Here is a 12,834-nt window from a genome sequence, read left to right on the forward strand (position 1 = left end):
ACCCACCTGTGCAGGCTTGCCACACTCAAAAGAACCTCCTGGAAGGGTAGCTTATTTATGCTGAGAGTAGAAATCTGGTTCTAGCAAAATATTATTTTCACATTAATCTTTTCAGTTACTATTTTCCTGATTGATTATTTCATTAGTAAATTGTTTTCGGTATTATAATACCATAAGCAGCGTAAGCATTCAGAGAATTACCTAGTTTTATATATAAACAGCATTATAATTCAAATTATTTAAGTAAATACATGGAACCCATGAAAATACAGAACTGAAGTTTGAGAAATGTTGAGTTGGATAACATATAAAACAGTTTGGCATATCAATGCATAACGTGTGAAAGTTAAAAACCATTTACATAGGGGCACCTCGGTGGCTTAGTGGGTTAAGCCTCTGCCTTCAGCTCAGGTCATGATCTCAGGGTCCTGGGATAGAGCCCCGCATCAGGTTCTCTGCTCAGGAGGGAGCCTGCTTCCCCCTCTCTTTCTGCCTGCCTCTCTGCCTACTTGTGATTTCTTTCTCTGTGTAAAATAAATAAATAAAAATCTTAAAAAAAAGGGCGCCTGGGTGGCTCAGTGGGTTAAGCCGCTGCCTTCGGCTCAGGTCATGATCTCAGGGTCCTGGGATCGAGGCCCGCATCGGGCTCTCTGCTCAGCAGGGAGCCTGCTTCCCTCTCTCTCTCTCTCTGCCTGCCTCTCCATCTACTTGTGATCTCTCTCTGTCAAATAAATAAATAAAATCTTTAAAAAAAAAAAAATTTACACAGTATAACTTCTGATGACAGCATATTGCCTTGCACTGATGTATCACAATTTACCTAACCATTCTCTTCTATTTAGATGGTTTTCTAATTTTTTGTATTATTGTCCTTTTCCGGATTACTGCCTTGCAATAAGATAGAATTCCTGGGAAAGACTATCACCTATATTGAAAAAGCTTACGCATGCCTGAGTATTCTGAGTATACCAATAGCATCACAACAGAACCAGCACGGTATGTCACCATTATTTTGTTAGCTATACCTTTAGAACATGTGCATTTCCTCGCATCTTACCTCTTTATTATTACTAACGAAAATTATTTTGGGGTGGGGGCCAAAGACTAACTTTATTTTTTTTTTAAAGATTTTATGTATTTGAGAGAAAGCAGAGGCAGGAGGAGGGGGTAGAGGGAGAGGGAGAAGTAGGCTCCCCACTGAACAGGGTGCCTGATGTGGGGCTTGACCCCAGGACTCTGAGATCATGACCTGAGCAGAAGGCAGACTCTTTACTGACCCAGCTACCCAGGTGCCCCCAAAGACCAACTTTAATATACACTTTTAATCACGCGCTTTTTATCTTTGCCCTTCAAATACAAAGATGTTTCCACTGAAATGATACCCAGATATATATTTGTAGATTAGGAGATCAGCAGGGACTGTTCCATATTGTTCATATGTGAAGCCAGGTCTCAGGTGAGCCCATTGTTGTGATATATCTGTTATAAGGGAGTAAGCTGCTCTTGATTTTTCCCCCCACTACTGTCTACACAGTGTGGTCTCCTAAAATTTCCTCAAATTTTCTAGTATGCCTACATCTTTTGGTTTTACAATCCTGTCCCCTTCTGGTATTAAGGAACATGTAACACAAAATACAATTACCAACACCCATAATATGACGGAATGACTAATATCTTTTTATACTCTTCTAGACATTCGTATATAAACTCTAAAGCTGGTGCATAGGGGTGCCTGGGTGGCTCAGCTCAGGACGTGACCTCAGGGTGTAAGATCAAATCCTGTATTGGGCTCCACACTTAGTGTGGAGTCTGCTTGGGACTCTGTCCCTCTCCCTCTCCACCGTCCCCCAACCTCATTCACATGCATGCACTCTGTCTCTCTCAAATAAATAAATAAATAATCTTAAACAAGAGCTGGTGAATAGAAAAAGCATATCCTCTTCCATAGCATCAAAATATATTTTGCAGCATAAAATATATACCAATGAAAAATGAACAAAGAGCAAAACAAATAAAAACTACTTGCTAAGAATGTTTTAATTGCCAAAGGATACATTTTAGTAGGACATATCAGGTTAATTTTTCTACCTAACTCCAGCTCCAGCTCCCCAGGATACACACTGTACAATGAAATAAGGCAATTTCCTTCTAATTCTAAGTGTCTCTAAAATACTCTATTTGGCAAGGACTCCTATTATTCTTTAATGCTGTTATTCTTACACGGAAAAGTTGCCTGGGCTTCCTCTTCAAACTTCTGATAAAGATAAGTCTAGAAATTAAACAAAATGAACATTAAAAATTCACTACTAGGGTGCCTGGCTGGCTCAGTTGGAAGAGCATGTGACTCTCCATCTCAGGGTCCTCAGTTTAAGCCCCACATGGAGGACATGAAGCCCACCTAAAGAAAAAGAAAGTCTGCTGCCTGTAGTAGCCAGTTTCCAAGATGGTCTGCAACGTTTTAAAATCCTGTGTAGTTACTTCCCACAATGCACCAAAGTCAGTGCATGATCAATAGAACATGGCAGAGTAATGTCCTAACATTTCTGGTATTAGGTTATAAAAAAGATCTCACTTCCATGATGGCACACTCACTCCATACTCTTTTGGATCACTCATGCTAAAGAAAGCCAGTAGCCAAATTGTGAGCAGCTCTATGGTGAGGCTCATGTGATGAGAAACTAAGGCCTTCCAGGCCAACAATCAGCAAGTTACTGAGGCTTCTGGTAAAAAAGTCACATGAATGAGCTTGGAAGTAGACAGTTCAGGCCAGTCAAGCCTTCAGATGACTATAACCCTAAACAACTTTTTTTTTTTTTTAAAGATTTTTTTTTTGAAGATTTTATTTACTTTTTTGGCAGAGAGCAGAAGAGCACAAGCAGAGGGAACAGCAGAGGAAGAGGGAGAAGCAGGCTCCCAGTTGAGCAGGGAGCCCTCTGCAGGGCTTGATCCCAGGACTCGGAGATCAAGTGAAGGCAGACGCTTAACCATCTGAGCCACCCAGGTGCCCCATCCTAAACAACTCTTCACTGTACCCTCAAAAACGGGTCCTGAAACAGGACCACCCAGTTAAGCCACTGTGGATTCCTGACCATCAGAAACTGACATAATAGTTATTGTTTTAAGCTGTTAAGTTTTAGGCTGATGTGATATGCAGCAATAACTAACACATCACATAATCAAGAAAGCAATCCTTCAATTATTGTAAATGCCAGTTTTGTACTAAATAAATTTCATTCTAAAAAGCAAGACTTCCTAGACCTAGTCTATGAGTTCTGAAATACTTTGAGTGGACTATTAAATTTCTAACAATGAATCCTAATAGAATTTTAGAAAAATGCACAGCAACTTAAAATATTCTCTAACAAGCATTTTTCTGATGTAACAAGAAATCATCTTATCCTTGTAGCATCTACACGAGATTCTCTAATATTAGTCTATACTAAAAGGAACTAAAGCTCCGCAGAGAAGTGACTAACTCCAAATCTTTCACAGGGAATGTATAAGCTGATCCTGCTTACCTTGTTGAGCCAGAAAACAATAGAGCTTTCAAAAATTAATGAAGATGTGTTAAAAGAACAGCAGTTAGCCTGAAAGGACTTGTATTAACCAAAGTTGTAACAACTTGAACAACAAAAACAACGGTGGTAATGGATTTAGCACTACTCAATCAATGAAAATCCCAACATAGAAAAACATGCTTAAAAAAGAGAATACCAATGCTCAAAAAAAAAGAAGACACACTGGCTCAGTCAGTAGAGCACACAACTCTAAATCTCAAGGTTGTGAGTTCAAGCCACATGTTGAGGGTAGAGCCTACTTTAAAATATATATATATACACACACACACATATATACATGTATATATATATATAACTTATTAAATATATAACTATATTAAAAATATATTTTTTAAAGAATACCAGAAAGTTTGCTTTATCACTATATGAGGCAGCCATTAAACAATTTCCTAGAAATGGGTAAAGTGAAATTAAGCATTTTTATGACTTTCTAATAGTAACTGAATTTAAAGGTAACCAAAGAACCCTGGTTAATTAAGAAATACTCTAGGGATGAATACTCTAGGGACACCCGGGTGGCTCAGTCAGTAGAGCATCCAACTTTTTTTTTTTTTTTTTTAAAGATTTTATTTATTTGACAGACAGAGATCACAAGTAGGTGGAGAGGCAGGCAGAGAGAGAGGAGGAAACAGGCTCCCGGCTGAGCAGCGAGCCCGATGCGGAACTCGATCCCAGGACCCTGAGATCATGACCTGAGCCAGAGGCAGAGACTTTAACCCACTGAGCCACCCAGGCGCCCCGAGCATCCAACTCTTGATCTTAGGATTGTGAGTTCATGCCGTGTTCTGGGGATGGAGCCTACTTAAAAAAAAAAAAAGAAAAAAGAAAATAAAGAAAAACTCTACCTTTTAAGAATGAAGAATATAGCTAATGAAAACAGAAAAATGTAATTTAAGGGGCACCTGGTTGGCTCAGTTGGTTAAGCATCCAACTCTTGTTTTTGGCTCAGGTCATGATCTTGGGGTCCTGGAATTGAGCCCTAAGTTGGGCTCCCTGCTCGGCAGGGAGTCTGCTTCCCCTCTCTCTCTCCCCCCTCCCCCTCTTATTTGCACTCTCTCTCTCTAAAATAAATAAATCTTTAAAAAAAGAAAAATATAATTCAATAAACCCTGATGTAATCACTTATTTCAGCAAAGATTAGCAACTGGAGTTACAACTCTTAGGTAAATGGTTAATGTTAAAAAGGACATTCATGTGGTACCCCAAAGCACCATACAAATTATATTCTAGTCATGAAGAGATCTGTCATCCCCCAAACCAGCAGTCAATCTCAGACTCTCTAGAAGTAGGCCACATAAATACCATGTAACTTTTAATATCATGGAACATGAAAAACCCATCATCTATGATTTTTTTTATCTATGATACATTCTAACTAGAATTGTTCTCTTGAATTCATCAAGCCTTTGATATAACTTCCAGATTATAGAAACACAAAGAGGAAAGAGCTAGGTGACACCACAAGAAAGCAAAAAGAGAAATCCCTAAGGTGGGACATTCTGTAGGACAACTAACTGGTCTCTTCAATTAAAAAAAAAAAAAAAAGGATTATGGAGGGCTTAAAGAGAATTAAGGAGGGGCACCTGCTGGCTCAGTCAATAGAGCACTGGATTCTTGATCACAGTCTTGAGTTCAAGTCTCACATTGGGCATACAGCTTACTTAAAAAAAATTGGGCAGGAGCACAGTCTGAAGCAGGGCTCAATCTCATGACCCTGAAATCACGACCTGAGCTGAAATCAAGAGTCAGACGATTAACCGACTGAGCCATCCCGGTGCCCTTAAAGATTTTTTAAAAATCCTTTATATCAAATTACTGGCAACATGTGACTCTAAATATAAACAAAGCCCAGTAAGAGCTATAGATCTTAATGCTGAGTCTCAATAATTTGAAAAAAGTGTATTTATTATTTAGCAATTGCCAAAAGAAAATGTTGTAACGGAATGTTTCATTTTTAAAAATTTAGTCATGATAAGTATTAGGGGAGAAAAGTATAATGGAAAGAAAGAATATCCATCCTTTAAAACTAAACTTTGGACACTGACCAATGCCAAGAAAATTTTTATGTCTCAAATCAGCCCTCCATTTCTAAACACCCACTGCCTACTCTCTTTTTATTCACAATTAAAGAAAGGGGGATGCTTTGATTACCAAAAGGGATGGGTTTATTCATTCAGAGTACTCTGTGATAGATTAATATAGAATCCTTATCTGTGGTGATTAACTTAATAGTGATATATGTGATGTCTCTCCTTTTCACAAAATCATGTCATCAGTTTTAAATAAAAGAGGAAAGAAAAGGCACATCCATGTATACCAATGTCACTATGTCTGATAAAAGAGAGATGTAAAGTAGATGTATTATACTTCAGTTGTTGCATGACAAATGACCACACAAGTATAGACTTAAAACAACATAAATTTATTAGCTCACAAACCTATCCCAGTATTTCTGAATATTCTGCTCAGGGTCTCCCTAAGCTAAAATCAAAACATCAGTCAGGGCTGCTGTTCTCATCCCAGGGCTCGTGGTCCTTCCCAGGGTCACTGGTTATTAGCAAAATTCATTTCCTCCTCACTTCACAGCAACAGCGCAGCAATCCATCTCATGCTTCAAATATCTCTGACTTGCCCTTCGGCACCAGATGTAAAAAGATCTCCACTTTAAGGGCTCATATGGTTGATTAGATCAGGTCCACTAGGAAATCTTCCTACCTTAAGATCAACTGTGCCATTTAACATAACAATCACAGGAATGATATCTCATCTTATGCACAGGTGGGGATTAGGGTGTGGAATATTTGGGGGGGGTGACATTTTTAGAACCAAATACCACAGCCATAAAAAAATAAAACTGTAAAACTTAATTTAAAAACCATTTCTTACCTGTTAATAATGAACCATGCAACAGTAAGCATTCCTGCTAGCCATGTTCCACTCATAAGCCAACTTGTAACAAATAAAGCAGTAACATATATTCCTTGCAATCCAAAAACAATGCCAATATAGAAATAAACTGGCTCAATAATCTCCTAATTGGGGGGGAAAAAAGAGGAGATAATACAGTGACATTACATAATTTTAATTATTTGCAAATATGTAAGAAAATAAATATTAAAGTCAAAAGAAAACATACATTGCTACCAGTTGCTTGATATAAAACACTGGCAATAAGTTCTGGATACAGAGACATTTGCTGCACTGCATTTATAGTCTTCAGAGATACAGTTTTGTTATTGTGTGTCAATTCATAAACACCTAAAGACAGAAAAATTTTTCTCCAGATTATTTATTCTGTTTTACAATAATTAAACATGTCATTCAGAGATCATTAAATATTTTAAATATTTAATAATTACCAATAAAAATCTCAAAGTAAAGTACACTTGAGTGTGCCTCATTTTTCCAATGCTTTTATTAAGTATAAGAAAGAATAATACTTGTACTCTAATACAAATCTCCAAATTCAAGGGTTCCCACATAGTAGAACAATGTTTTATTTTAGAGAAGTGTTGTTAATAAAAATATAAATGTGTAGGGGGCGCCTGGGTGGCTCAATGGGTTAAAGCCGCTGCCTTCGGCTCAGGTCATGATCCCAGGGTCCTGGGATCGATCCCGCATTGGGCTCTCTGCTCAGCGGGGAGCCTGCTTCCTCCTCTCTCTCTGCATACTTGTGATCTCTGTCTGCCATATAAATAAATAAAATCTTTAAAAAAAAAAAAAATATATATATATATATATATATAAATAAAAATGTGTAGGGGCACCTGAGTGGCTCAGCTGGTTAAGTGACTGCCTTCAGCTCAGGTCATGATCCTGGAGTCCCAGGATGGAGTCCAGAAATTGTACCCCTGCTCAGCAGAGAAGTCTGCCTCTCCCTCCAACCCACTCCCATCCTGTGCTCTCTCTCTCTAAAATAAAATAAAATCTTAAAAAAAAAAAAAAAAATGTCGGGGGTACATAGCTGGTTCAGTCGGTAGAACATGAGACTCTTGACCTCAGGGTCCTGAGCTTAAGCCCCATGTTGGTACAGTTAAAAAAAAAAAAAATACAAATGTGGTTATCATACCTCTTTCAAATGAGGGCGCTTTTAACATATCTTTATAATAAGAGTAATAAATGGCACTGTCACCTTGAAATGTGATTTCTCGTTCAAGTTCCTAAAAGAAAATGAAATGATTATTTAAATACCAGTATCCTAAATTTCACCTGCAATCTTCTTTCTCTTCATCTTCTAAATTAATGCTATTTATTTATCCTTTTATTCAAAGAAACATGCTTGAATTTTCCTTTAATCACTAGTGGCCACATTAAGGAGTTAAACTTTTCAATAATTTTTGACAATTATTTTAATGAAACACCTAAGGTTTGGGGCACCTGGGTGGCTCAGTCAGTTAAGTGTCCAACTCTTGATTTGGGCTTGGGTCATGATCTCAGAATCCTGAGACTAAGCCCTGCATCAGGCTCTGTGCTCAGAGCCTGAGCTCTTTGCCCTCTCTTTGCCCTTCTCCCTGCTCACATGCTCTCTCTCAAATAAACCAATCTTTAAAAAAAAAAAAAAAAAGAAAGAAACACCTAAGGTTTAAAATGGATTGTAGCTCATAAGGCATTTACCTTATTATATATAAGGAAAATCTAGAAGGAAAACCAGAAAAAATGCCCTAAGGACAGCAAGAATAGTAAGGCAGGTAATACAAAATGATGGTTGAGGGGCGCCTGGGTAGCTCAGTGGGTTGGACCCTCTGCCTTCCGCTCAGGTCATGGTCCCGGGGTCCTGGGATCAAGCCCCGAATCAGGCTCTCCGCTCAGCGGGGAGCCTGCTTCCTCCTGTCTCTCTCTCTGCCTGCCTCTCTGCCTACTTGAGATCTCTGTCAAATAAATAAATAAAATCCTAAAAAAAAAAAAAAAAAAGATGGTTGAAGTGTTAAAGTCCATAATAAAAAAGAAAAATTTAAGAAGAAATCAGTATTTTCTATTGCTTTTCCACTTCCTTAAATATCCAGAACAATAAGCCCTTAACTCTTTTCTACAGCAAGAACTAATCAGTGCTTTTCAAAAGAAATGCCAGAAATAGAGGCAAATCTTAAGTTCCTATAATTGAGTTACACAGGGTGCCAGAGTGGCTTGGTCAGTTAAGCATCTGAATCTTGATTTCAGCCAAGGTCCTGAGAAGGCTCATGACCTCTTAGGGTCGTGAGATTGAGCCCAGCTCCACATCAGACTCCACGCTCGGCAGGGAGTCTGTGATTCTCACCCTTGCCCCATCCCCCAACTCATGTTCTCTCTTGCTCTCTAAAAATAAATAAACCTTTTAAAAACTTATTATTAAAAAATTGGGCTATATAGGTAATTCAAAAACCATGAAAAACCTTGTGCATTTCATGATAAATCAAGCTTTTGTAAATCTATAGTCTCTAAAATGAAACTCCTTTATTTTCATGCATAACATTTATCAATTAATGTAAAAGATATCAGAGCAGTTTTCTCTAAGTTTGGCTAACAGAATTTCCTGAGATATAAATGGGTATTACCCAAAGAGTTCTATAGTTAAATAAGTTGTGCAAAGGCAGCATTCAAGAAAATGGGTTTCTTTAAGACTTCCCAGAGTATCAGTATACCTTATGCAACTGTGAATCTCTAGGAAGAAATCTTTTCTAGATCTATTTGACCAGTGACTTTTTTCCCCATTTAGAACTTATTAATCAAAATAAATTTCCTTAACAACAAAAATCAGATAAATTTCCTTAAAATGATTCTTTATGAATGGAAACAGATTTGTTTCTAAGATTTCAAAGATATAAACTTTAGATCACTGCTTCTCAAATTTAATGTGCATATGAGTTTCAGATATCTTATTAAAAGATCTCCGATTAGCGGCGACTGGGTTGCTTTGTGGGTTAAGTGGCTGCCTTCGGCTTGGGTCATGATCCTGGGGTCCTGGGATCGAGCCCCGCATGGTGCTCCCTGCTCAGTGGAGAGCCTGCTTCTCCCTCTCCCTCACCACTCTGCATGCTTGTGCTCTGTCGCTACCTCTCTGCTAAATAAAAAAAATCTTTAAAAAAAAAAAAAAAGTCTCCGATTAGATTTTGATTCTAAAGTGGGGCCTGAGAATCTACAATTCTAAAAAAGCTCCCAGGTAAAGTCAATGTTCCTAACTCATACAGTCTTATAAAAAAAACACAGTATTTTTTGATGCATGCCTTCTATATTTTCAAATCTTTGGTTGTTCTCAATGCTGCTTACCCAATAGAATTGCTTGGACATATTTTAAAACACTGATCCTAGACACTTCCTGCTACCCCACCTAAGAATATGTGAACTTTTTAAAAGCTCATCAGATGGTTCTATTGTACGTCCAGTATTATCAAGGAAATAGGATATGCTACAGTAATAGCTTTTGTCAAATCAATACAGGCAATTATTCAGCTAAATGTTTTGGTGGGATGAGGTCAATGGCTGCTCAAAAATAAGAACAACAACAAAATAGTTTGGACGAAAAAAGAAAACAAAACTCTTTAGAGTCAAGTGGTAACTCTGTGAACCTTATCAATCCATGAAAGGTATACCTGATTGTGAAGGAAAGTCTGAGAACAAATTTACTCAAAGGCTAAATTATGAATTATGTAAGTAATTACAGTGACTAAAGGGTCTGTGGAATACACATGATTTAAAACCAGACATTAAACATACTAATATGAAGAGACATCTTAATAAATACTGTCATGCATGTTAATTATTTCCACGCCCCCAAAACATTCTAAACATGTAATCTAAAAATTAAAATATTTTACTGCTGAAATGTTTTTGAAATGTAAACTACCAAAACTAGTAAAAGTATGACTAAACTTGGTAACATTTCACTGTCATTAAAAGCCCCTGATAGATTAGTAGCACGATAAATAAAAAGCATCCTCATAGTTTTTATTCCATGGCCTGGAAACACATTGTATTACATTTTTCAAGGTTGATGTTTTGACTGTGTTCTCAAAATAGCTCCTACACCATTTTGTGTCTAATGACTGTACATAAGAAAGCACTTGTCATACTTATCACACATATAGTTTGGCTCCCTGAAAAACACAATATTTAGATTAAAGTTAAATACTCAAACAACTTCCATATGCTCAAAATTCTTTCTTCTTACCTGCCTGTTGGAAAACCAGAATTTCCGTTCATGGTATGCTGATAAATAGAGAGCATACATCATACCACTAGTAACTGCTGCAAGACAGCCAATGAAAATCTTTGCAAAGCGCTGAAATAATACATCTGAAAAAGCATATTAAAAGTAATCAGATGTAGATGATATTTATATTAATGCACTTCTATTTTTAAAAAGTAATTAAAAGGTAGTATGTACCACCCTTGATGTGAGGAAAATGGCATTCTAACTCTGTGTTCTTCCTCCCCAAAACCTATATCCCCAGTTTAATGAGAAAAAAAAACAGACAAATTCCAAAAGAAAGACATCCTAAATATACCTGACCAGTATTCCTCAAAACTGTCAAGGTCACTGAAAACAAGGAAAACCTAAAAAACTGCCCCACCCAAAAGAGTCTAAGGAGACATGCAGACTAAATGTCATGTGGGATCCTGGAACTGCAAAAGGACATTTGGTAATTAAGCAAATCTGAATAAAGTATGGATCTTTTTTAAAAATAGTGTATTATGGAATACTATGCAGCCATCAAGAGATAGGAAATCTTGCCATTTGCAATTACATGGATAGAACTAGAGGGTATTATGCTAAGTGAAATAAGTCAATCAGAGAAAGACAACTATCATATGATCTCTCTGATATGAGGAATTTGAGAGGCAGGGTGGGGGGTCATGGGGGTTAGGGAGGGAAAAAATGAAAAAACATGGGTTGGGAGGGAGACAATCCATAAGAGACTCAATCTCATGAAACAAACTGAGGGTTGCTGGAGGGTAGGGCGGTAGGGACAGGGTGGGTGGCTGGGTAATGGACATTGAGGAGGGGGATGTGCTATGGTGAGTGCGTTGCAATGTGTAAGCCTGATGAGTCACAGACCTGAACCCCTGGGGAAATAATACATTATATGTTAATAAAAAAAATAAAAAATAAAAATAGTGTTTTAATACTGGTTCCTTAACTGTACCAAAAATACCACACTAATACAAAATGTTAATAAAAGGGCATGTGTGGGCATATAATAAATTATATTTATTATACGTTAATAAAATGTTAATATTATACATGTTATATACATGTATATACATGTTATATACATGTTATTAAATGTTATATGTTAATAAAAGGGCATATGTGTGGGCAGAGGGAGGGTGTAAGAAGGGAACTCTGCACTATCTGTCCAGTTCTATAAACCAAAAAAGATTTCAAAAATTAAAGCCTATTACTCAAGGAAAATAATAAAAGGTATGTACTACCAAACATCTAAAGAAAAAAATACAGGTTCATTCAGAATTACTATCAATAGCTGTTTCCTTATCAAGGAATTTTTTTCTTTCCTGAGGAATAACTTACATACTACAGATTACAGCCATTTAAAATATATGTAATTCAATCATTTTTAATGTTTATATATTTAAAACATCATATGCAACTATTATATATATATGTAACTATTTCTTGATGAATTAACATAAGACACATGTGAATTTTCTACACACAGGACGATTTAATCCTGCTCTACCCTAGCTTTTAGGTATAACAAGCACAGGCCTAAGGGCCCAAAGCCCAATGTTTGATTACTAAATGACTGACAGATCTGTAAAACTCAACTTGCTGATTTATGAAGTTAACTAAACTAAAATCTTAGCCATTTTCAAAATATTATTTAATAAATATTAGTTTTCATGGAACACTAGAGACATTAATAGACAAAGCGGTTAGATATGACTAAGTCAATAAGAATTACTCTCAAGGGCGCCTGGGTGGCTCAGAGGGTTGAGCCTCTGCCTTCGGCTCAGGTCATGGTCTCAGGGTCTTGGGATCGAGCCCCACATCAGGCTCTCTGCTCAGCAGGGAGCCTGCTTCCTCCTCTCTCTCTGCCTGTCTCTCTGCCTACTTGTGATCTCTGTCTGTCAAATAAATAAATAAAATCTTAAAAAAAAAAAAAAAGAATTACTCTCAAAATGCTTGAAAAACACTACCCAATAAATCAAATATTAGTATCAATAGGATACAATTGTTTTAAAATTACTGATTTCAAAAGCATGTGTAAGACATTTGGCCTAGCACATAGTAAGAGCTCAGCAAATACTACTATTGTTG

The 12,834-nt window shown here is 37.1% G+C and overlaps 1 protein-coding gene across 4 annotated transcripts in view; it reads right to left on the reverse strand.

Annotated features, from left to right (window-relative positions):
• The window catches only part of DPY19L4 (dpy-19 like 4), a 70,551-nt gene that overhangs the window by 45,370 nt on the left and 12,347 nt on the right, over positions 1-12,834 (reverse strand). For all 4 annotated transcript variants that reach the window (XM_047726166.1, XM_047726167.1, XM_047726168.1 and 1 more), the window contains 4 exons: positions 10,723-10,847; positions 7,648-7,738; positions 6,715-6,836; positions 6,465-6,610 (listed from right to left, as the gene is read on the reverse strand). In XM_047726166.1, the coding sequence (XP_047582122.1) occupies positions 6,465-6,610; positions 6,715-6,836; positions 7,648-7,738; positions 10,723-10,847 (484 nt within the window). The remainder of the gene's footprint in view (positions 1-6,464; positions 6,611-6,714; positions 6,837-7,647; positions 7,739-10,722; positions 10,848-12,834) is intronic.

Source organism: Lutra lutra, chromosome 4, assembly GCF_902655055.1.
Source record: "Lutra lutra chromosome 4, mLutLut1.2, whole genome shotgun sequence".
NCBI lineage: Eukaryota > Metazoa > Chordata > Mammalia > Carnivora > Mustelidae > Lutra > Lutra lutra.